The following is a 22358-nucleotide window of genomic DNA, read 5'->3' on the forward strand; positions in this document are numbered from 1 at the left end:
GTCGGAACTGTTATACTCACATCTCTGTACATTCATCCCTTAATGGTTTTAGTAAAAATCAGTTTCTGCCAAACTGTAATTTGCACATATCACCATATAAGACACAATACAATTTTCACATGGAATTTGCCACCTTGTCTAGGGTTCAGAGTGCAATTGTAGTATTCAACAAGCGCTATTCTAATATACAGCAAAAGATGGTGGAATCTTTACCATTTCAAAATAAAATTTAAAAAGTATTTCATTAATGATTCCTACAAATTACATGGTTATCTAGAATCAAGGATAGATAATTCCTGTTAGCTGCGTGACAAGTAACAGTGTTCACTGTAAAGCTGCATGACAAGTAGAAGTGCACTGAAAACAGTCCTATCTTGTTGCAAATGTATGTAACTATTTCCTATTAAAAATTAATGTAATCCAAAAAATATTAAGCTACCATTAAAAGATCTACAGTTGCTGTTTAATAAAACTGAAGAGTAGAAGCTTTCTTCAACGGAGTGGCACTCTTCTGAATTTATTAGGCTGAATTTACCTGGAATCACCACAAATACCATTAAGGAGTATACACACAGTTTATTGTAAATACAGTGAACAAACGGAGTTTCTAAGAGCTGCTGCTTTTTTTGTTAATCCCATCAAACTTAACAACTTCTACACAATGGATTTTCTATAGCATGTTTTGAAAGAGTGGATAATGCCCAAATCTGAGGGATGCAACTTGTTTCAGCAGTTAGGTAGCATGGTTTCTAACAGCAAATTTCACTACAATATACAAACGAGAATTTTTCCTGTTACAGGCTCCCATTTTTGCATCAACTCTAAGCAACTTTTTCCTATTTTTGTTATTTTTATTTTTGTTAAATGGCTCTGCAGTTGGTGGAAATTTTTTGAAAGAATGTGGTTTCTCTTTATTTGCCAGTCACAAAGGGCCCAATATTTTCAGACTCATCAGCATTGGCACTTGGCATTACTGCAAGGCAAACTGTACTGTGTTTTCCAGCATGGCAGTTTTTGCCGTTAAAGACAAGTGTTTTATTTGGAAAGCTATTGAAGAAGAGACTGGCTTCACCAATGTTAAAGATGGCTTTCAGTTCATAGTGATGTGCAAGTTCTTTGAACCTGTCACTCTGCAGTTCACTAACAGTTTCTACATTCGGTGTATTTTCTTCATCACATACAGTTTTTTAGACTACAATGCAGCATTTCTTAAATTTGTTGAGCCATTTGTTATATGCAGAAAAAATTCTTGATACTGAGCATATTGGCCACCTTTGGTGCCTTTTCTCATACCACGACACCATTTTCAGGGATATTGAAAGCATGTGCTGTCTGAAATCAGTTCATTGTCACTTCTTCCATATCTGTGTATTTTGAGTAACTAGTACATTTCTTCCTTTTTACATTAGGCCAATTTTAATTTGCAACTTCTGAAACCAAGTCTTACTTTTCTAATAGTTATATTCAGCATGGACACAGGTTTCCCTAAACTCTGTGAAAGTGCTGCACATATTCCACAATGAACATCAGCATTTTCAAGAGTTTTACTCTTCCTTCCATCAAAAGAGTCTTTCTTCTTGTAACATTTTCTATCTTATCCATGACATAAAAGTGTAGTTGTTTTTAGCAGCCTCTCAGAACTCATTACTTACAACAACATTGTTGCTACATACCCAAAAAATGGCCTAGGGTCGGTACATTAGATTCAGAATGTCTGCACTAGTTAGTGCTTGTATCCTATGTTGTTTGGATGTTCAAATGAAAAATTGTGGTCCTAACAGAATAGTGAGGGCTGTTTTGTAAAAATTTTCTTCAGTTAAGGAATTAATACAACTAAAGCATTTTTAGATATAAATTAAGAAAAAAAGAAAAAAACAAAACAAAAATATTTAAAAAATAAAAATAAAAAAATAAAGAAAAATAAAAAACACAAAAAAATAAAGTTGTTATATTAACTTAAGTATGTTGTTAAATTAACCTAATTATGTCATGTATTGGAAAATTCGACTCGTTCCACATCATTACGAAATATCGTATTCATGATCCATGGAACTAGTATTAATCTAATCTAATCTAATCTGTCATTGCAGAAAGGAAAACCAAGATGTAGGATTCAGCATGAGACACTTCCAAGTATTTTTGCAACATATCTGCGTTATTCAGGGTATATATTTGCAGTATATGCTATTATTATACTAATTTATAAAAGCAGTATATGTAGTTTTTATTAACTATTTTTTTAATTACCTTTGGTTGTACATAGCATGTCAACAGTATGTTACAGAATATTTTTTGATGTAGCACTTATTAATTACTTTTTAATTACTCTTTAATTATATGTTACATTCAGAAGTAAATTAAAAAATATTGATAATTATGAACTGTTGGAAGAACGGTGGGAATCATTATTCTGGTAACGAAAACTGAGTGGTGACTGATGCATTCTTCTACGCTTGTATCTGATAAAACATCCACCAGCTATCACTAAAGCTACTCCAACAATTGCACCCACACTGGCACCAGCAGTTGCAGATCCACTGAGTCCTGTAATATATGGAGTGTGTTGTACTGGATTGTATCTTATTTGTTAATTAATAACGACTCTATTAAATACAGATATTAGAAACTGTTTACACAATACTGGAAAATACCGGATGTACAACAACAAAGAACCAAGTAAAGATAATCGCCACAAGCTAATGTTTAGAAAACTGCTAAACATGGCCATTAACGAAACTTCCTGGCAGATTAAAACTGTGTGCCAGACCGAGGCTCGAACTACCGAGTTCGAGTCTCGATTCGACACACAGTTTCAATCTGCCAGGAAGTTTCATATCAGCACAGAGTGAAAATCTCATTATGGCCATTGTCTTTATTACAGTTGTAATTTAGAGAATCCTCATTTTCAAGTAAATGTCACAATTGCACACAGGCATACACACAGTTGCTATCCCAAACTCCTAATGAGCACAAGTAGTGTCCAGGTCACACAATAAACAGACATCTATATCTCTGCAAACCACTGTGAAATGCATGCACAGGTTTCTTTACATTGTGCCACATGTTAAGCTTTATTCCCATTCGATTTGCATACGGAATACAAAAAAAATGACTGCATAAATGCCTCTCTTCACACTGTAAATAGTGTAATCTTGTCTTTGTGATCTCCATGGGAATGATATACAAGAGGCTGTAGTATATTCCTAGATTACTCTCTTAGTATTGGTTCCAGATAATCTGCAAATAGGTGTTTGTCAGATATCTGACAGCTACCATCAAGCATCTGCCATGGTACATTCTTCAGCATTTCAGTGACTTCCTTGTGCCTTGAGTCAAACAAACCTGTAACCCAACTTTCTGCCCTTCTTTGTATAGGACTACATTAAATATCCCCTGATATTCCTATTTTGTGTGGGTCTGCACACAGGATGTGTCACATGCGTTTTTGGAAGCAATCTCACAAAGCAACTGAAATTTGACACCTATTTCACCTACTACTGAACCTGTTTGATCATTCCATTTCATACTCCCACAAATTTTTACACCCAGGTATTTGTATTCTTATAGACGGGGAGAAGAAACTGCTAGCCCAGATGAATGTCCTTTTGAGTTACAGTAATCCATGTTATATGATGGTTAAATTCAAAGACAAGAACATGAATACAATGCACAAATCAGTTTACATAATAGGCAGTTCTTTCTAGCTGCACAAATAGAACTATGTGTTACAGTTGATGTAATCACACTAATCCTTTTGAAATTGAGAATTAGCATTTTCTTCTGCTGAAACCTTTAATCATCTAATTGCGTATTCGACTCATGACAATGATAGCTGACGTGAATATTCATCTGTGAATTATGGTATTTGTATCTCTGTTGTCATTAAAGATATGTAATGGGATTCCAACCTAACTTATATAGCAGTAACATAAGCTATTGTTAATAGTATCATTTAGCAGAACTTCAATAATAACCACTGTGGAATTAAAAAATGTAGCAATTTCACAGTCATTACTATAGACAGTAAGTTATCAGTAATACCAGATGATAACAAATTATTGCTAATAGCTAAGGGTATTGTTGGTTTTAGCAACTGCTGGTAAATTATTATTAGTATTAACAGAAGGTGGCAAGTCCTCAGTAGTATCACACAGTGATTTAATCTCAACATAGCCAGGAGCTGGCACACTCTCAGTACTACCACATGACAGTAATTTCTCAGAAGGAATAGAAGGTAAAAATCAGGAAATAGCCTGTTATTAGATGAAATTGGCTTATTATCTATCAGATCATGATTATAGACAGTTTCATCATTACCAAAAGATAGCATAAGTACTTGTAGTTCCTCCAATTGTGGTTTCCTTCCATTTTTAAATATTATAACCATTTCTGCATTATTAGCTTCAATATTTTTGTAAAGTATTTTCTGTGTCCATTAGTTTTTCTTCATTTGCTGGAACAACCTGTATTGAGCTGGCAGTATCAGAATGTTCAATATTGTTTTCAGTGTGTTCTTAAACAAAATCTAAACCTTTTTTGGGACATCACCATTGATGATGTAAAATATTAAGAAACAAGTCTGTTTGTCATCAAGTTTAGTCTTCTGCAGGGAGAATACATTTGACTCGCTCAATTTGTTGTTTACAGTTGTACCAAATGCATGTGTTTTGTTCTATGTTTAGTAATAAAGTTAGTGCTTTTACTGGCTTTCTGCTTCTTCCTGCAAACATGGAATACCCACAATGGTGACCCTGCATCAAACGGCAGCTGCTACTTCAACATAAAAAGTGTACTTTGTTGGATTGTGTTCGCTTCGTCAATGGACCCGTCTCACTATTTTCACATTGACAAACAAATTGGACAAAACAGCGACCCACACAGTGGCTTGCATGATGCCTTGTACTACCCATATCTGCCTATGTTATGTGTGAAACATGGTAGTGATATTATACTGTGTCATACTATCAACTAAAACAATGATCAACGCATGCATGAACAATGTGTAATGAATTTCAGCCTCCTTGGTGATTTCAGTGATGAGTTCAATCTTTTCTCACGCCAACAAGATAATATTCGACCAACTACTTCAGGTCTATACAGCATCACCTCACATGATTTTACCAGTCCATCCATGTTGGACACAACCCATCTGAATACATGCGTAACCTCATGTGGGGCCAGCTGCCTGGGCCATGCAAGAAGATTCTCAGGTTGCCGTCCATTTCTCAGGTTGCCATTCATGCTATGAATTGTCCCAGAGATCTGGCCCACTGTCATCCAGAGACCATATGACCCAGCACATCAGTGACAGAATTTATGTGGAGCATATATACAACATAGTTTTGACCCTAAAATACTGCCCTTCAAATAATCAAATTACAATAAAAGAAATTAGAACAGATGTGACTACAATATATGTAATAGTTTCCAGAAAAGTAAAATTAATTTGTTTCATCACAACATTAGTGGGCTGAAAAACAAGACAGATGAGCTTCTTGTATGTCTAGAAGATGTAGAAAACACTGAAGTGATAGGTGCCATGTACCTCTGTAAATACCATGTAACTACAGGAATGGAGAAGTTAAATATCAGGGACTATAGACTAGCATCATTTTCATGTAGGGTTAGCATGGAGAAATGAATTGCAACATATGCCCATGGTTAGCTTTGAGGTTGTATCTTATTCATGAGGACACCGCTTCAGGATGATCTCAGTTTAAGAAGTGAGGGATTTGATGGAGTGCAGTTGGACCTTTTCATGCATATTTTAACATAGCTTACTTCCTGTGTGGAGGCCAACTTTATGAAAAGACCGAAGGAGTGGCAACAGACAGACCCTTATCACCAGTAGTGGCAAATCTGTTTATGGAGGGATTTGAAGATGAGGCACTTAAAGCTGCTGTCTGCCAGGTGACCTGTTTCAGCAGGTACGCTGAAAATACATTTGTCATTTGGGCACATGGTCAGAAAAGACTGGATGAATTCCATGACCATCTGAACTCTAGACACCGTAGCATAGTTCACAGTGGAACTAGAGAACGATATCTTTGATTTTTTTGGTGAAAAGGAACACAGATGGCACATTAGTAGCTTTCCTACCATATGCAGGGCCTATATCTGCTAAGATCAGCAGGATCCCAAAAAAACACAAAATCAGAAATGTGTTCTGCATGCCAAACAAGATCAGGGCATTCCTTGAAACAGTCAAAGATGATCTGGGGTTAAGGAAGCCTGGTATCTACCATACACCATGTGAATGTGGTATGTCTTACATCAGTCAAACCACCAGAACAGTTGAAATAAGATGTAAAGAACACCAAACACATACCAGGCTACAACAGGCAACAAAATCAGCAATAGCAGAACATTGCTTGGAACTTGATACACCGTGCACTATGATAAACCCAGGATCCTGGCTCAGACCCCAAGATTTTTGGATAGTGTGATTACAGAATATATTGAAATCAAGATGTTAGGCAGAGAACCTGATCAGCTGGGAAGCAGGTACCAGCTCAGTATGGTGTGGAATCTGGCTTTGGAATTACAAAGGAAACAATGGTGATGATATATGGTAAAAGAAACAATGGAAAAGAGTTCCCTTTTCCGATAATGAACCTCAGACAACCAAGAGCATAAGTCATGGGTTCGAATCTCATATGGAGCACCAGGCAAACTACCTTCTCGGGAGACAAGTGTAACACTAATGGACGAGAGAGGCAACAACATCAACCACTGGAAACCTCAGGCACCATATATGCTAGGAGCAGAAACAATTCAGAACTGCAGATGGCAGCAACCACTGTGAGAGATTGCTGTGGCGTGCACAGACAGAATACGCAATTCCCACAGCAGCCTGATTCGGCAGGAAGTGCACCTTGTAGGGGTGTACTAAAACCACAGGGGCACCATAGGAAGGCAGAGCAGTTGCCAACAGCATAGAAATGTTTGCAGCATATTGATAATACTGGGAATGCACCTGGTGGATGCAGACCTAGTACAGAATCCGTTGGCATGGCCGCCACCAGAGAAAACAGTGGAAATGGGCAAGGACGGAAAATGGAATGCCTGGAAATAAATAATACCACCAGAAATGACTGCAGCAGATGTGGACAGTGTAGGAAACACCAGACACCACCCAGACATAAATATGGCATGCAGTCAGCTTGTTGACCAGTTGAAGGAAACACCTGATGAAGACACTGACTTGCGATGTCGAAATATTGTGTTGGGAAGATGTTTACCATCAGCAGTACACCCAATTCCATGAGATGACAGTTTTTGTGCAGGTCAGAACCTAGAGCCATGTGCTTGTGAATTGTTACTGCAGAATACTTCTCTGCTAATTGTAACAGTCTACAGATCCCCTTTAGGACACTTTCAGCTTTTTCTGAGAAATCTAGATGCTATTGAGCTATCTATCGGACAAGAAGAAACAGTTAGTAGTTTAAGTTCAGCTACTTTTGCTTTCCATATAATTGCTAGTTTTGGAAAGAAACAGATCAACCTCTTGGCATATTTTGCACATTTCCACTCGATAATGTCTTAGGGAATAATTTTCTGGAGTAACTCATCACTTAGAAAGAAAGTATTGATAGCATGAAGATCAAACAGTGAGAATGATATGTGGTGCTCACCCACAGTCGTCTTGTACACACCTCTTCAAGGAGTTAGGCATTTCAGCTGTACCATCAAAATATGTATATTCACTAATGAAATTTATCATAAATAATACATTACAATCAATTTGAGAATAGTGATGTCCAAACCTACAACACTCGAGGAAAAAATGCGCTTTATTGCCCATTATTAAAGTTGTCAGTTGCCCATAAATGAGTTCAATATGGAGCAACAAAAATTTTTGATCAGTTTCCCAGTAAAGAAAATATCTGACAGGTAGCAAAGCAAGTTTTAACTCTAACCCAGAATCATTTCTCCCAGACAACTCCTATTCCATGAACATATTTCTACTTTAAAACTGGTAGACTTGAAAAAAACATTAAACGTGTGTACACATACTGTAAACATACTGTAAACTAACAAAGAATCATGAAACTAAATGACTAAAAAAATTTATGGAACATGTAACTAACTGACTGAACATCTCGCAACATGGTTCATGATTATCAACTTCATATTACATGGCATTGGCATCTTTGACGGTACTTCTAAGCTCATGGCCCTATGAAGCAACATAAGAGAGCACACCCACGTCATCAGTGATGTCATAGAAGCACCTCCGGCTGAGAGAAAATTCACACCATGAAGGCGACATTGCTCCACTGACTTACGAAGACACCACAGGAATAGTTGTGAGAAGTAATTTATGAGGAAAGATTGGGCAACAGAACACTATCTCAGCTTTGTAGACATCTCCATAGATAAATCAACTCGACTCTCATGCCAGACAGCATGCTATGACTCTTCACACTACTGCATCAGATGATGTTAGCAGTTACCTCACATGAAAGCAAAATGGTGGAACACAAATTAGTCCACCCCCCACCCCACCCCACCCCCACCCCCCCCGACAGAATTTATTCAGTCCTACAACCATGATAATCACAGACGGGACAGACAAACATGATCCCCATCAGAACATTCCTTATGTGGCATGCTGCCCACAGCCACGAGCAGCTGAAGCAACCCAAATGACAGATGCACTCATGAGAGTGGTTTTGCTAGCATCCACAGCAAAGACATTGACCTTCAGCTGGCTGTGACAGCTACATTCATCACTGACAGCATCTCTCTCTCTCTCTCTCTCTCTCTCTCTCTGTCTCACTCTCCCCCCCCTCCCCCCCCCCACCCACTCACTCACTCACACACACACACACACACAACATGACTGCAACTGTGTTGGTTTCATGCTCGATGCTCGCTTTGTCGACAGGGCATGCAAGTGTTCCATGCTGTGCAACCATCCAAACACAAACTCGCTTGAGTCGCGTATAGCCAAAACATATGAGCCAAACTAGTTTTACCCTGTTTCTGAGGGACATTAGAAGATGGTAGAAAATAGAAAAATAAATTCTTCTGGTTGACATTGGCTCAGAAGTGAGCACCTTTCCCAGAGAGGAGCCACCAATGAAACTTTTTGATGCCTGCTGTCCAACTATGTGCTGCAAATGATACGCCTACTGAAATTTTCAGACCTGTTGTGTGTACCATGGACCTGAGTCTGCACAAGAAATTTCCATGACAGTTTCTTCTGGTCATAGATGTTCAAGAACTGATCTCGGGCATGGATTTTCTTGGTCGATTCCATCTCTCCCTGAACCTAGCATGAGATATCCTCAGGCAAACCAGTAGTGGAGAGGTGGTACCCAGCATCACAGGCAGTCCACCACCACATTCGCAAGCTGTTCAATAGGAAACTATTCTGACAGTCCCTCGCTCAATCTCTATACATGACACCGGTGTGTAACTGCTGAATGATGATCAAGTTTTAGTGTATGAAATACTAAAAGTGATGATAAGTTATGAAGAGATAAAAAGTAAAAGCTCAGGCTACACAACAAGAATCTTGAGTTGTATATAAAAATACTTTTAATATAATATAAAAATACTTTTGTTAAAGCATGAACGGCATCGCCATCTCCAAATTCCCCGTGTGAAGGAGATAGCACCAGCTGTGGCCCAGTAGATAACACACATGTACTGGCAGGACATACCTCACTGCATGACTCATCACAAATACAGGTCATTACAGTGAAATTTTATAACAGTATGCACGTATCTTCCATGTGTGCCAACCAATCCTCTGCCCCCCGATATTCCCCAGATGACAGACGTGGCATTAGGCCCAACATCGTGCATGAAATTAACACTACTCCATGGCTACAACAAAGTGCACAAACTGGCACCACACAGACTACAAGAAGCTAAACCCACTATCAACAGGTTACTGCAAGCTGGTGCAGTCAGGTAGTCTGATAGCCCCTGGGCTCATCCCGTACACTTACTTCCCAAAAAAGATGGATGTATAGATTATGTAGTGATTACCAGACCCTCAACACAATACCTGATAGTTAGCCAATACAGGACATTCAAGACTTTAATCACACCTTGGCTTCCATGTTTAGTGTCGTAGACTGCAAAAAAGCTTACCTGTAAATTCCCATGGATACTGAGGGCATAACCAAGACAGTGATAATAATAACATTTGGGCTCCATGAATTTCTGTTCATGCTTTATGGTTAGAAAAATGCGGACCAAATGTGACAATGCTTCATTGATGGCATTTTCTTCAAATTTCTGTTCAATATTTTAGTTTTTTCAGCATCTCCAGAACAACATGAGAAACATCTTACACTCATTTTCAAGATCCTTGAACACTAGGGTATAGTGATATATGTGAACAAATGGCAATATCAGCAATCTGAAGTAATGTTTCGGGACACTCTGTTAGCTGAAATGGGGTTCGACCAATGACCGAATGCACAGAACCTATCTGTCAGCTTCCATGGCCCAAGAAGTTATCATGAGTTATGGCAATTTCTCAGCATGATTAATTTGTACAGACATCACTTGCCACAAACAGCAGCCAATTTGCACCACTGGCAGATGTGTTGGCTGGCAGAAACACACGCGCAAGCAGGCTCTCACTTGAATCACTCAAATGCAACAAACATTCACCAGAATTAAGCTCAGATTATTACATACTACAACATTATCCCGTCCAATTATGACAACTCCCTTGTCAATTACCTCTCGCATGATTTCCACTGAAATTGCAGCTGTGCTTTGACAGACAGTTGCAGATGAGCAACAACCATTAAATTTCTTCTCAAAGAAGCTAACTAAGTCTCAAAGCAAGTGGTCAGCTTATGATATAACTGCTCACTATACATGAGGCAGTGCAGCACTCCAGTGATGATGTCAATGGTAGACTGTTTTCTATATACCCACAGACCACTGACAGATTCCATATGTAATCCAGCAAAAAACTGTTCTCCATGGTGTTTCTGCCACTTTGTTTATATTGAACAATTTATTACTGGTATTCAATACTAGAAGGGCATGGACAATGTCATGGCTGAAACACTACCATATGTAACTGGTATGAAGTATATGTTTGTTAAATGTATCAACCATAATGATGACAACAATGACAATTAAAAACTCAAATTAGCTCACTTCCCAGCTAAAACATGGGGGAGGGGGGTGCATATAATTATAATTATATTTTATTAGCATTCATTGCCAATCCCTTCCCATATAAGCTTCGAAATCCTGCAGATGATAGTCAAGAGTGATGAAGTTTCAAGCAACAATAGTTGTATGTATTTTGTCTCTATTTGTAGCCTGGGCTCGTAGCAGGAAGGGGAAGAGGAAGGGAGGAGTGGAGCATGTTTCAGTCTGTTACAAGCTGTATTCTGTTCATGTGCTGGAAGAACATGTTACTCAAGTGCAGTTATTGTGTGTGTTCCTTCTGTAATGCCTGTGGTTCAATACACCTCACAAATGTGTAAACAATGCTGACAATTTTTGCTACATTTGTGGACAGGCTACATCGAAATTGAAAAGGAGACCAATAATGCCATATATTAGGAAGGTGTACTGAGTGTACTTTGACGGTTAAATTGGGGTCCAGGACAAGCCCAAGGCTACTCATGTCTGTTGATTATCTGTGTCTTGAGTCTTCATTCATGACTCAATCATAAAAGATCTTCCATGGGCTTTACTATACCCATAATATGGCAAGGACATCAAGCCATGTGAATGATTGTTACTTTTGTGTGACAACTCCATTAACACATGGTCATCTTTGACGTATCCTAATATACCAACAGCCATTTGATTATTACCTAGTGGTAGTTAAACTAGTGCTGCACCTCACTTCAAAACCCAGATCCTGATTTTCTGTGTAGTGAAGAGTGTATAATTCACAAAATAACACAGTGTGAGCTTAACAACCCAGTAAGAGATCTGGAATTGCTGAAAGGTAAGCTGAACTGTTGATGTCAAGACTTCAACAGCGGATTTGTCTTGACAAGAAGGTAAATATGACTGCATTCCATAACCACCATATACCATTCCTTCCAGTTTTCTAAAGTGGAAAGAACTTGGTATTTTGTAATGATGTACAGTGACTGATGGCAGGCTATAGACACTGAAAGTGATCTGTGGAGGTTGTTCTTTGATTCCTCCAAAGGAAGTCGAAAGTGTGTGCTACTTCGTAATGGAAATGTGTTGCCATTGACTCTGACTGAGTATGCATCTTACATGAAAAAACATATGATAATATGAAACAGTTATTATTGTGATCGAACTGTGACAAGTTTAAATGGCAGATTTCTGGGGATCTGAAAGTCATATGCATTTTACTTGAGCTACAACACAGCTACACTAAATGTGTTGCTTCCTGTGCCTCTGGGATAGCCATACCAAAGCACTTCATTATTAAAAGAAAGATTGGCCCAACTGTTAATCACTTGAACCCAGATCTCACAATGTTATGCTTGAAGCACTTGTCGAATCCAAGAACATAATTTTCCCTGCTCTTCATATAAAAATGAACCTGCTGAAAAACTTCATTAATGCCTCAGACAAAACTGGGGAGATATTTCTCTATCTGTGTGAGAAATTTCAACTTAGTGAGGCAAAAATAAAAGATAGGATTTTCATTGGTCCCATTATATGCAAACTGTATGAAGATGAGCAGTTCAAAACCATCCTGACAGGTTATGAAAAGTTAGCTTGGGATGTCTTTGTTCAAGTGTCGGCAAACTTTCTAGGATATAAGAGGCCATAAAATGATAAGGATCTTGTGGAAAATCTTCTGCACTGTTACAGTAGGAGAGCACTTCCATGAGCAAATTTCAGACATGGAAATGAGATATCAGAGAAAGTGGAGTGCATCAGTGTTAGCCTATTACTGTTGGGCATTACTCAGCGAATCCACCAGCGGAAAACCACAAACACCATGCAAAGTGATTACACCTGCAGTGACCTTCCTCTAAGGGATAAAACTAGGCAAATACATGCATAAGCTTATATAGGCAATAACATAAAGCTACAACTGCAAAACAAGAGCTAATCTTACATTTTCATTGACATTTTCGTTACCAGCACACCCCAAAACATAAAGATTGCCTATTTTCATGGCAGTTACAGAAAAAAAGTAAAATTTTTTGGCTAGCGTTACCTGTCGCCAGTAAATTTGCTATCAGTTGACATCAACTTTGATGAACCTGCTAAGTCCCAATAGCAGGCTATGCAAAAATACAACCTCTTACCAGGTACTCTGACTAGTTTAAAGTGTGAGGCATGCCTACCCTTTGTTCCTCCACACAAATCTGGTGTGATGAGTCTCAAAACTGTCTTGCCCCACTGTATAGCCCTACTAACTATGAGGAGGCATATCTTCAATATCTTGCGTGGACTATCACATGCAGAAGTGTTATGTAGCGATTTTTCTGGCTGGATGTGAAGCGAGACTGCCAATTTGGACTCAAACCTATACTGCTTACCAGTGCTGCAAGACTGGTCAATACACACTTTCTAAATACAGGTGATACAAAATAACCAAAGGCCGGTTACAACACATCCACCTCGACCTGGTCAGCCCCCTACTGAAGTCAGAATATTTCCGTTATATTCCTTCTGTGATCAGTTGTGACAACACCTTTGTCAGACATAACAGCGGAAATGAAATGAGGACATTTGTACAGTTGTGGATATTGAATTTTGGCTGTCCAGCATCTGTAATTGTAGACTAAGACTGCCAATTTGACTTCACACTATTCCCTGAACTACATAACCTTTGCAGAATCCAGGGCTATTGCACCCTAGCTTACCATCCACAGAGCAATGGTCTGGTGGAATGCTGCCATTAAACACTCAAAGAAGCACTTATGTGTAATGGAGGCCAGTGAGCAGAATCCTTATCCTGGATTCTTTCAGCTGTGCATTTTGCATTCAAAGAAGACTTTTGTCAAGGCTCTTTGAAAGAGATTTTATATAGCAAGCCACTCAATATACCAGCATATTTCATCTCCCTTATACAACCACCAATGACTACAGAGCTACCAGCTCTAGTCTGGATAGTGCAACAGTATATCACATGACCAAGAATGCCGCCACCCCGGCTCTGTAGCTCACCAAAAATTTTCATGCACAAGGCTTTAGGAGGCTGCAAGCAGGTCATATTACATAATGAGACCATCACTGCAGCCACTGTGTTATGAACTACATGAGGTACTGAAGCAGGGGGAACAACTTTTCAATATTTTTCTATATGGGAAGCCAGCCACCATCTCAGTGCATAGTCTTAAACACACTTGCATTTTAGAAGGTACAACTGGCACAGATGATATAGATAATACCACACCTCCTAACTTGTCACCTCCACTGCTTGAGCACTCTGACACCATATCTTGATAATCTCAAAACTGACCAGCAATCTCATTGCAGATGTGTCTAATGGGCCCTCCCTTACCTTAGCCATTATCACCTGTACTGAGAAGGGGAAAGGGACACCAACACTACATTTTATTCTTCTTGCGAAGAAATGGTCCAGCCATGTCCTGCACTGCAGCCAATCACTACATGGCTAGTCATGGGCAACTTCCAGTTGTGTAAAGATAACGTCAGCAGCTATGAACTTAAGCAACCTCCTTCGGTCAGTATTCCACGCTTCGTAGGGAGGGGAGGGGGTGGGGGGTCCTCTCTGGGGACCTTAACATCAATTATGCAAAATGTTAGAAAACAGGACTCTTTGGCAGCAAGTTTTGCCTCCTGCAGGGAGAATATCTTTTATTCACCCAGTTTGTTGTTTAAAATTGTATTGTATGCATGTGTTTCTTTGTATGTCCATGGCCTTCAATCAGTGTTCCACACTCCTTAGGGAGGGGAGGGGATCTTAACATCATTCATGCAAAATGTTAGAAAACAAGACTGACTCTTTGGCAGCAAGTTTAGGCTCCTGCAGAGAGAATATATTTGATTTGCTCAGTTTGTTGCTTAAAATTGTATTGTATGCTTATGTTTCTTTGTATGTCCATGTTTAGCAGTGAAGTTGGTGTAAATTGCATTTATCAGTATTTTGCTTCTTCCTGTGAGAATTGCCAGCTGGAATATACCCACATTTTCATCAAAAACCCATATCTGTTTTTTCCGTGTATACTGTTTTACTTTCTTTGTCCATCATTTCATTTAATAGAGAACTTATCTCTGCTAGTGTTTTATCAATTTTTGAAAATCTGTTATTTATTTGAAAAATTTGTTATCTATTTGAGCATAATTTTTGTTTTCATTTGAGATAACTCCTGCATTTTTTGTGTTACCTGAAACAATCTCTCGTTCATGTGTGGTGAGTGCTGTAAAATTGCATGCATAATCATTTCTGAAGTAATATTCCCTTCTATAAGAGCAATTACTGTCAATCTCCTTATGAATATCAAAGTAAAATGTCACAGTTTATATTCTAAGACATTAATAATAAAGTGAATTTTGCTGGGATGTACTATGTAAAGCACTGACTGGATCTGCTGTAGTCATGCATCCCTGGCCGCAATTGCTGCATGTCGTCTACATTGCCTCACCACTCAGTGATGTTCTGTTGAATGCTTACTGCACCATTTGGTTGCATCATGTATAAATTGTCAGCAATAGACTGCAGTCTGCCACCTACATTAATTTAGTAGAGTGCGCCTACTGTGTACTCCATCATCTCGCTCTTAAATTATTCTGCTCATAAGATGAGTTTGTGTCTGATGAAGTTTTAGTGCATGCAGATTGTCTATAATTACTTTCAACTTGCTGATTTTGGTTAAACCTCACGTGAGTAAAATTTTTTATCACCTTCAGTGTGTTGAAAAACTTCTTGACATTTAATAATTGTTGTCAAAAGTCACTGAAAAACATTTAACGGTATATTTATTTTCCTGTTAATTCACTTAACAACAGCTTGTTGATTTATGTTGTCAAGAAAAATACACTTTTGTTTCTTCTTTTCAGGTAATAATATGTATTTAAAAATTGTTTTCAGTTCAAGTACATAGCACTGGATACATTTTTATGTAGTAAATAAGTATTTGTACTACTTGCATATGTTATTGCTTCTTCTGTGGTGTAGGTGTGGGATGTACACAATTCACACCACATAATTACAGTTTTTCAATGTGAATGTTTATTAATCTGTTAACTCACTTCAGGTCTCATGCAAAGTTTATTCTTCATGAGTATTTTCCGCTTGAAGTTGCAACGTAGTCCGTAATTAATTTTATCACATACAGTTGCTTTGCCTTGTTCACTGTATGACAACTCTTGTATACTTAACTATGTAGCCTGCTATTAGTGATTTGTATCCACACATTTCATGTAGAAATAGCGACATATTCTTTAATGTTGCGTAACACACTTGTAAGAAAAGAATTTTTCAAAAATGTGGCAGTGGGATTGAAGTTTAGATGAAAATAACATTTTTTCTTTGTTTTATAAATCACTACTTCTTCTTCAGTTTTCAAATACAGTTTCTTCACAGTAGATTTGTATTTCACACCAGGGTCACCACATGAGAGGATAGTAAAACATCCTAAATTCTTTATGTAAAAATGTATAGTATTAATCATGGAGCAAAAATCTTCTACATTATTTTTGTCTTTTATTTTAGTTCTCAATTTGAGCTTCTTTCATTCCAGCTTCATAAAACATTCCAGGGTTGCCAAATGAGAGGGTTCTTGGTGGCAAAACTATGAAAATATGTTAATTCAGTTCTGAGCTTGATGTATTACTTACTCTTCCATACTTCATAAATAACTTCCACTAGATTATACATTCAAGTATATTTATTGCATGAATATATACAAATGTACTTTCACTGTGGATATCTAAATTACATTGAGACAAACTAACAGACCTTCTATGAAATTTTCTCTATACGTTTTTGAAAATGCATTCTGCCAACGTCGTCTATTCTGGTGGGCCCCTTCAGCAGCCTATTGGAATTTCCATGACATACTTAATATGGTGTAGAAACATCTACTGATGAACTCTCCAACTGCTGCTCACTACCCAAGGAGCAACTCAAACAAATAGCTCTAAAACACAAACAAATATGTGTACTAAAATATAATATGCTAAGCAAACTCTTGGATCTGGGCATTATATGAAACATACCCTCTAGTAGTAGTAGTAGTAGTATTTGTCCACAGATCTCTTTTACAAAGATATTGGACACATCCTGGCATTACAATTTGAAATGGACAAAAATAAAGTAATTCACATATAAGGACATTTACACACTTAGACATCTAATAAGATGAGGATGGGGCAGGCAGTCACCCATGGCCATACAGTAGGAAACATCCCCACATTTGCCTGAAATAATTTAAGGAAATCATGGAAAACATAAATCAGGATGGCTGGGTGAAGAATGGAGGCTTCATCCTCTCAAATTCAAGGCAGTGTGTTATAAAACAACGCTGTCTCATTCGGTTTATCTCTAGTTTACAATACTGTTTTACAAATAAGTTATTTATTAATGTAAAAGGTTAATGCTACACCTTTTATTTATTTATCAGTCCCAGTCACTGCAAACACTACACACACTATCAGTTGATGTCAGGATAATTTTGTGTACCATAACTTTCCACTTACTAACTTGAAAAACTGGGTTACCATCCCTCTTTAATGAGTGAGATGTTGAGCTCAGAAAGAAGATAAGGTGTTAGTATTACAGACAGATTACTTTGGAAGTAAGTTTTCCTGAGAAGAAATACAAGTATAATGTGCAGGTGTTATGTGTAATGATAGACATTTTATTATGATTATTATTATTTATTTGTGTACATTTTTTAGAAACCCCTTACTCTGTGTTATCTAAGTAATCCTCCATTGTATAGAATGTATTGCTTAACAGGTACTTTTAACTGCCTTCTTAAATACATTTGTTTTAGCTACATCTCCTTTGGCAATTTATTGTACAGTTTTATTCCTTGGTAGAAAATGCTCTTTTGAGTGTTATGTTTCTTCTTTCTTAGCGACCATAGGTTCAATCTAGATCTAACATAGTATTAATAAACAACACTTTTACTCTTTTACACATGATGGCAGGGTACACAAAACTTCCCATCTCTAACTCTTGAAAAATCACAATTTAATCATGCAAAAATCATAATCAAACATTAGTATTTGGAGGGGTTGGCAGTCTTGTGTGCGTGAGACATTAGTTTCTGTGCGCTTGTAAAAATAAGTGTTTAGGTTGTAATAACAGTTAGTTTGGTATATATTATTCAGTAAATACATGTATTGGTGCATTTTTAAACTTACTGTTAAAGTTTTCACTTTTCTTTACATCTTTTTCCAGAAAACATGAAAAGACCATGTGGCTACCCATCAACTATTATGTCAATTAATGTAAGAAAACTCTCCAGTCAGCATCACAGCTCTGCTGCAGGATGACCTTTGCAATCAGTTCATGCTGAGATTTAGTTGTATTCATATGCATTCTTATGCATTTCTATCAAGCAATAAGTTATACATATTCTGTATTTGTGCTTACAATCATTATGCTGTCAGACAATCGTTATATTGTCAGAATCCTCATCTGGGTTTTCTCCACTGTGGTGAACCCATGATGAACATCAACACATACTAAGAATCATCCTGCAGTCTTCATCTCAACTTATACATGACAATAATGGAACCATCTGACAACTATAGTGCTGGCGAAGTACAAATGCAAAACAATAACTTATACAGCGTTAAGTTTCACATAAACAGGAGCAACCTCCAGCTCGTGTAAAACGTGAAAGCGACATTTTCTTCTGCAGTTACAGTGATGCTGACAATGCCCACCCCCACCCCCACCCCCCATCCCTCCCCACGCACACACACATTTAAACAATGGGCACTGACCTCCAAGCTTCTGGGTGATTTGGTGATGATTGCTATTCATTTGCATAGCAACAAGACACTGTTCAGCAAACTTTCGCAGACAGACATAGTGAAAAGTTGCTTGGGCAAAATTTCCTTCTGCATCATGGCTGTCCCACAAGAGCTCATCCATGGTGCCTCATGCATACCAGAATTTTGACGACAGTTCTTTTCACCTCAACTCAGGAACCAATCTGCCATAATTCTGCTCGAAACAACCAGCTATGTGGTTCACTCTCACCAAGTGCATTTCTACAACCATTGAATTCCCAATAACAGCTCCAAGTTTGTCACATTACTGAGCCAGCTAGGTGAGCACATCCACATTAATAAGTGATATTATTTTGATGCCCGTGACTACCAACAAACACAACATAGCAAGCGCTCCTCCCGCATCTTGCCAGGGCAACAGGTATTTGCAAGGAATGGTCGACTCTGGAAATGCCTTTGGACATTAATCAACACCCTCAGTTACAACTGCCAATGATCTCAAATCAGAGTGAGTTATTAGAAAAGAAACTAATTTTGGCAGACAGACTTCTCACTGTGTTGTAACATCGACAATCTATTTCCTTATTGGACAACAGTGACCAGCTTTGCTTCAGTCAGGTATCATGCTGTGACAGGTGGCAGCAGGCAGCCAAGCATAACTGAGCATGCATAGACATCACCAAGGATGGTGTCACAAACACATGCTGGTGCAGTGACCTCCAGCCAGTCAAAACAAACAGACAACCAGTTGATAACAACAATCTGCACTTGGCTAAGAAAACACAGCCATGTCTTTGTTGGCTTCACACATACTTCAGCAATAAAGTATGCAACTGTATCACACCTTGTGGTTACCCAAATGTCAAGAATAATCCAGATCATTTCACCAACACAACTCACCTGCCTACTCAACATATGAGTCAGTCAAGTTACACACCATCCCATTGCGATGGTGGTACACTACACCCTGGATCATACTCACTACCAATATTTGCTTGTCTTGTCTGAAACGAGTGCCGCACCAAGTGAGCTAAACACCAGAGAAATATTTACCCACCTTCCAACTCTGTGGTGAATGATATATTGCAGTATACGGAACCATGCCCAAAACTTGGGCCTTTGTTTAGAAGATATGTTTTCATGGCAGTTTTTCATTGCCAACATCAAGGAACCCATACCTGGGTCAGATTTTCTAACATATTTTCATCTCTCCCCTGATGTGACGTGAGGAATTTTTTGTCATCACAGCAGTGGACATTATGTGACCAGGCCAGAATCATTGGTGTTCACTCACTATACACACATCTGCCTTCCGTGAATGCCAGCTCGTAAATCATCCATTCTTCTGACACTTTCAAACATGGGTAACAGTTACTTCGAAATGGTCTATCATCGGCACTGAAATTGCAGCAGCTCACTCAATGCTATCTCGACTTCAAACAAGAAACACTTCACCTCCACGAAGAAAACCACACTTTATGTGACAAATTTCGCACATCTGTGGACGAGCTCATCATTGACCGTTCATACTTGTATCAGATCATTCAAGAAGAGCTTCACAGTTCTGTCATTATCACCATGGATGAGTCAGTGGTTGTGGGGCACCCGTAAACAGGTGTAAACACACCGTCGGAGCAGCCTGCAGCATGTATACCAGAACTAACATGGGTCAGTCCAGTGTCTTCTTCTTCTGATGCCTGTGCGCCTACTGTATGTGTTTCCCCAGTCCCTCTAGATTCACGTGTGCAGTACAGACACAGTGTTATCTGCAGTGGAACTGTTCATAAAATCGACATCAATCCCAGCATAGATTAGCTCCGGATAAAATTAATGCAGCCAAATTGGCTACAGATGAGTTATTACAAGCCAGTATCACCAGACAGTCTGATAGTTCTTGACATCACCCATTCATCTCGTACAAAATGTATGATACATGTAGACTGCGAAGCATCTATCGGGCTCTGAACACTTGCTTGATTCCAGACAGTTAACCAGTCTACATCTACTTCTACTTATACACATACCACCATGAGGTGCACGGCAGAGGGTACTTCCCATTGTACCAGTTATTACAATTTCTTCCTGTTCCATTCACGTATGGAATGCAGGAAGTATGATTCTTTGAATGCCCCTGTGCATGCAGGAATTATTCTAATCTGATCCTCAGCATAGAAGAATGGTTGTTTGAATGCGTCTGTGTGTGAAGTAATTATTCAGATCTTATCTTCATGATCCCCATGTGAGTGATATTTAGGGGGTTGTAATACATCCCTATGGTAATCATTTGAAGCTGATTGTTGAAACTTTGTTAACAGTCTTTCTCAGGATAGTTTACATCTGTCTTCTAGAGTCTGCCAATTTAGTTCCTTCAGTATCTCTGTGACACTCTCCCATGAATTAAACAAACCTGTGACCATTCATGCTGCCCTTCTCTGTATACTTTCAATATCCCCTATTAGTCGTATCTGGTAAAGGTCCCATACACCTGAGCAATATTCTAGAAGCAGTCACACAGATGATTTGAAAGCAATCTCTTTTGTGGACTGATAGCACTTCCCCAGTATTCTACCATTAAACCAAAGTCTATCACCTGCTTTATCCATGACTGAACCAATTTGGTCATTCCCTATAATATCCCTACAAAGTGATACACCCAGGTATTTGTAAGAGTTGGCCGATTCCAACAGTGAATCATTGACATTATAGTCATAGGGTGCTACGTTGTTTTGTTTTGTGAAGTGCAAAATTTTACATTTCTGAACATTTAGAGCAAGTTGCCAATCTTATCAAGATCTGACAATATTTATGCAGCTTCTTTCAGATAGTACTCCTGTTGTGACTCGCCGATCTTTCAAAGTGCCGCCGCGCAGTTACGCGCTTCCTCTACATGCAGTGCTATCTGCCAGCCATGCAGCAGCAGTGCCACCTAAGTGGCCAGCCAGCCAGCAGCCGCTAGACTTGGACTCAGTTATGATTTGACTGTTAAAGTGTACACATGTCTTACTCTGTTTACTCGATCGGTGACTTTCATGTATTGCGTCTTCCTTGAAATATATTTGTTCAACTTGAAGTTATAACAATTGGAGATGAGGATGGGATTTTTCTTTTACATTGTTGACCCACATGTTTCTATGGCTACTTTAGAGCAACTATTGCAAGGTCTCATAGAACAGCAAATGCTTCTCACAAATGCGATTCGTGATTTCGTCGCGGCATCAAACGTGGGGCGTCTCTCGTCGTTGTCTCTACCTACTTTTCCTCATGACGAGACAGCGGAAGACTGGTCTGATTATGAAAAATGTCTTCGACAGCACTTCTTAGCATTTCATGTCGCGAACGAACAAACATGTAAGTCTGTTTCTTTCATGGATTTCACCTCAAATGTATTGGTTGTTGTCACAATTGGCTCCTTTGAAAGATTCTGCATCTTTGTCCTTTGCTGAAATGTGCTCACTTCTGTCCGTCTATTTTCAAAAGCAAACACATGT

The 22358-nt window shown here is 38.6% G+C and overlaps 1 protein-coding gene across 1 annotated transcript in view; it reads right to left on the reverse strand.

Moving 5' to 3' along the window:
• Nucleotides 1-2374: 2374 nt before the first annotated feature.
• The window catches only part of LOC126252561 (uncharacterized), a 261987-nt gene continuing 242003 nt past the window's right edge, over nt 2375-22358 (reverse strand). The window contains exon 9 of the mRNA XM_049953461.1: nt 2375-2544. Within this exon, the coding sequence (XP_049809418.1) occupies nt 2375-2544 (170 nt within the window). The remainder of the gene's footprint in view (nt 2545-22358) is intronic.

This window comes from Schistocerca nitens, chromosome 4, assembly GCF_023898315.1.
Source record: "Schistocerca nitens isolate TAMUIC-IGC-003100 chromosome 4, iqSchNite1.1, whole genome shotgun sequence".
NCBI lineage: Eukaryota > Metazoa > Arthropoda > Insecta > Orthoptera > Acrididae > Schistocerca > Schistocerca nitens.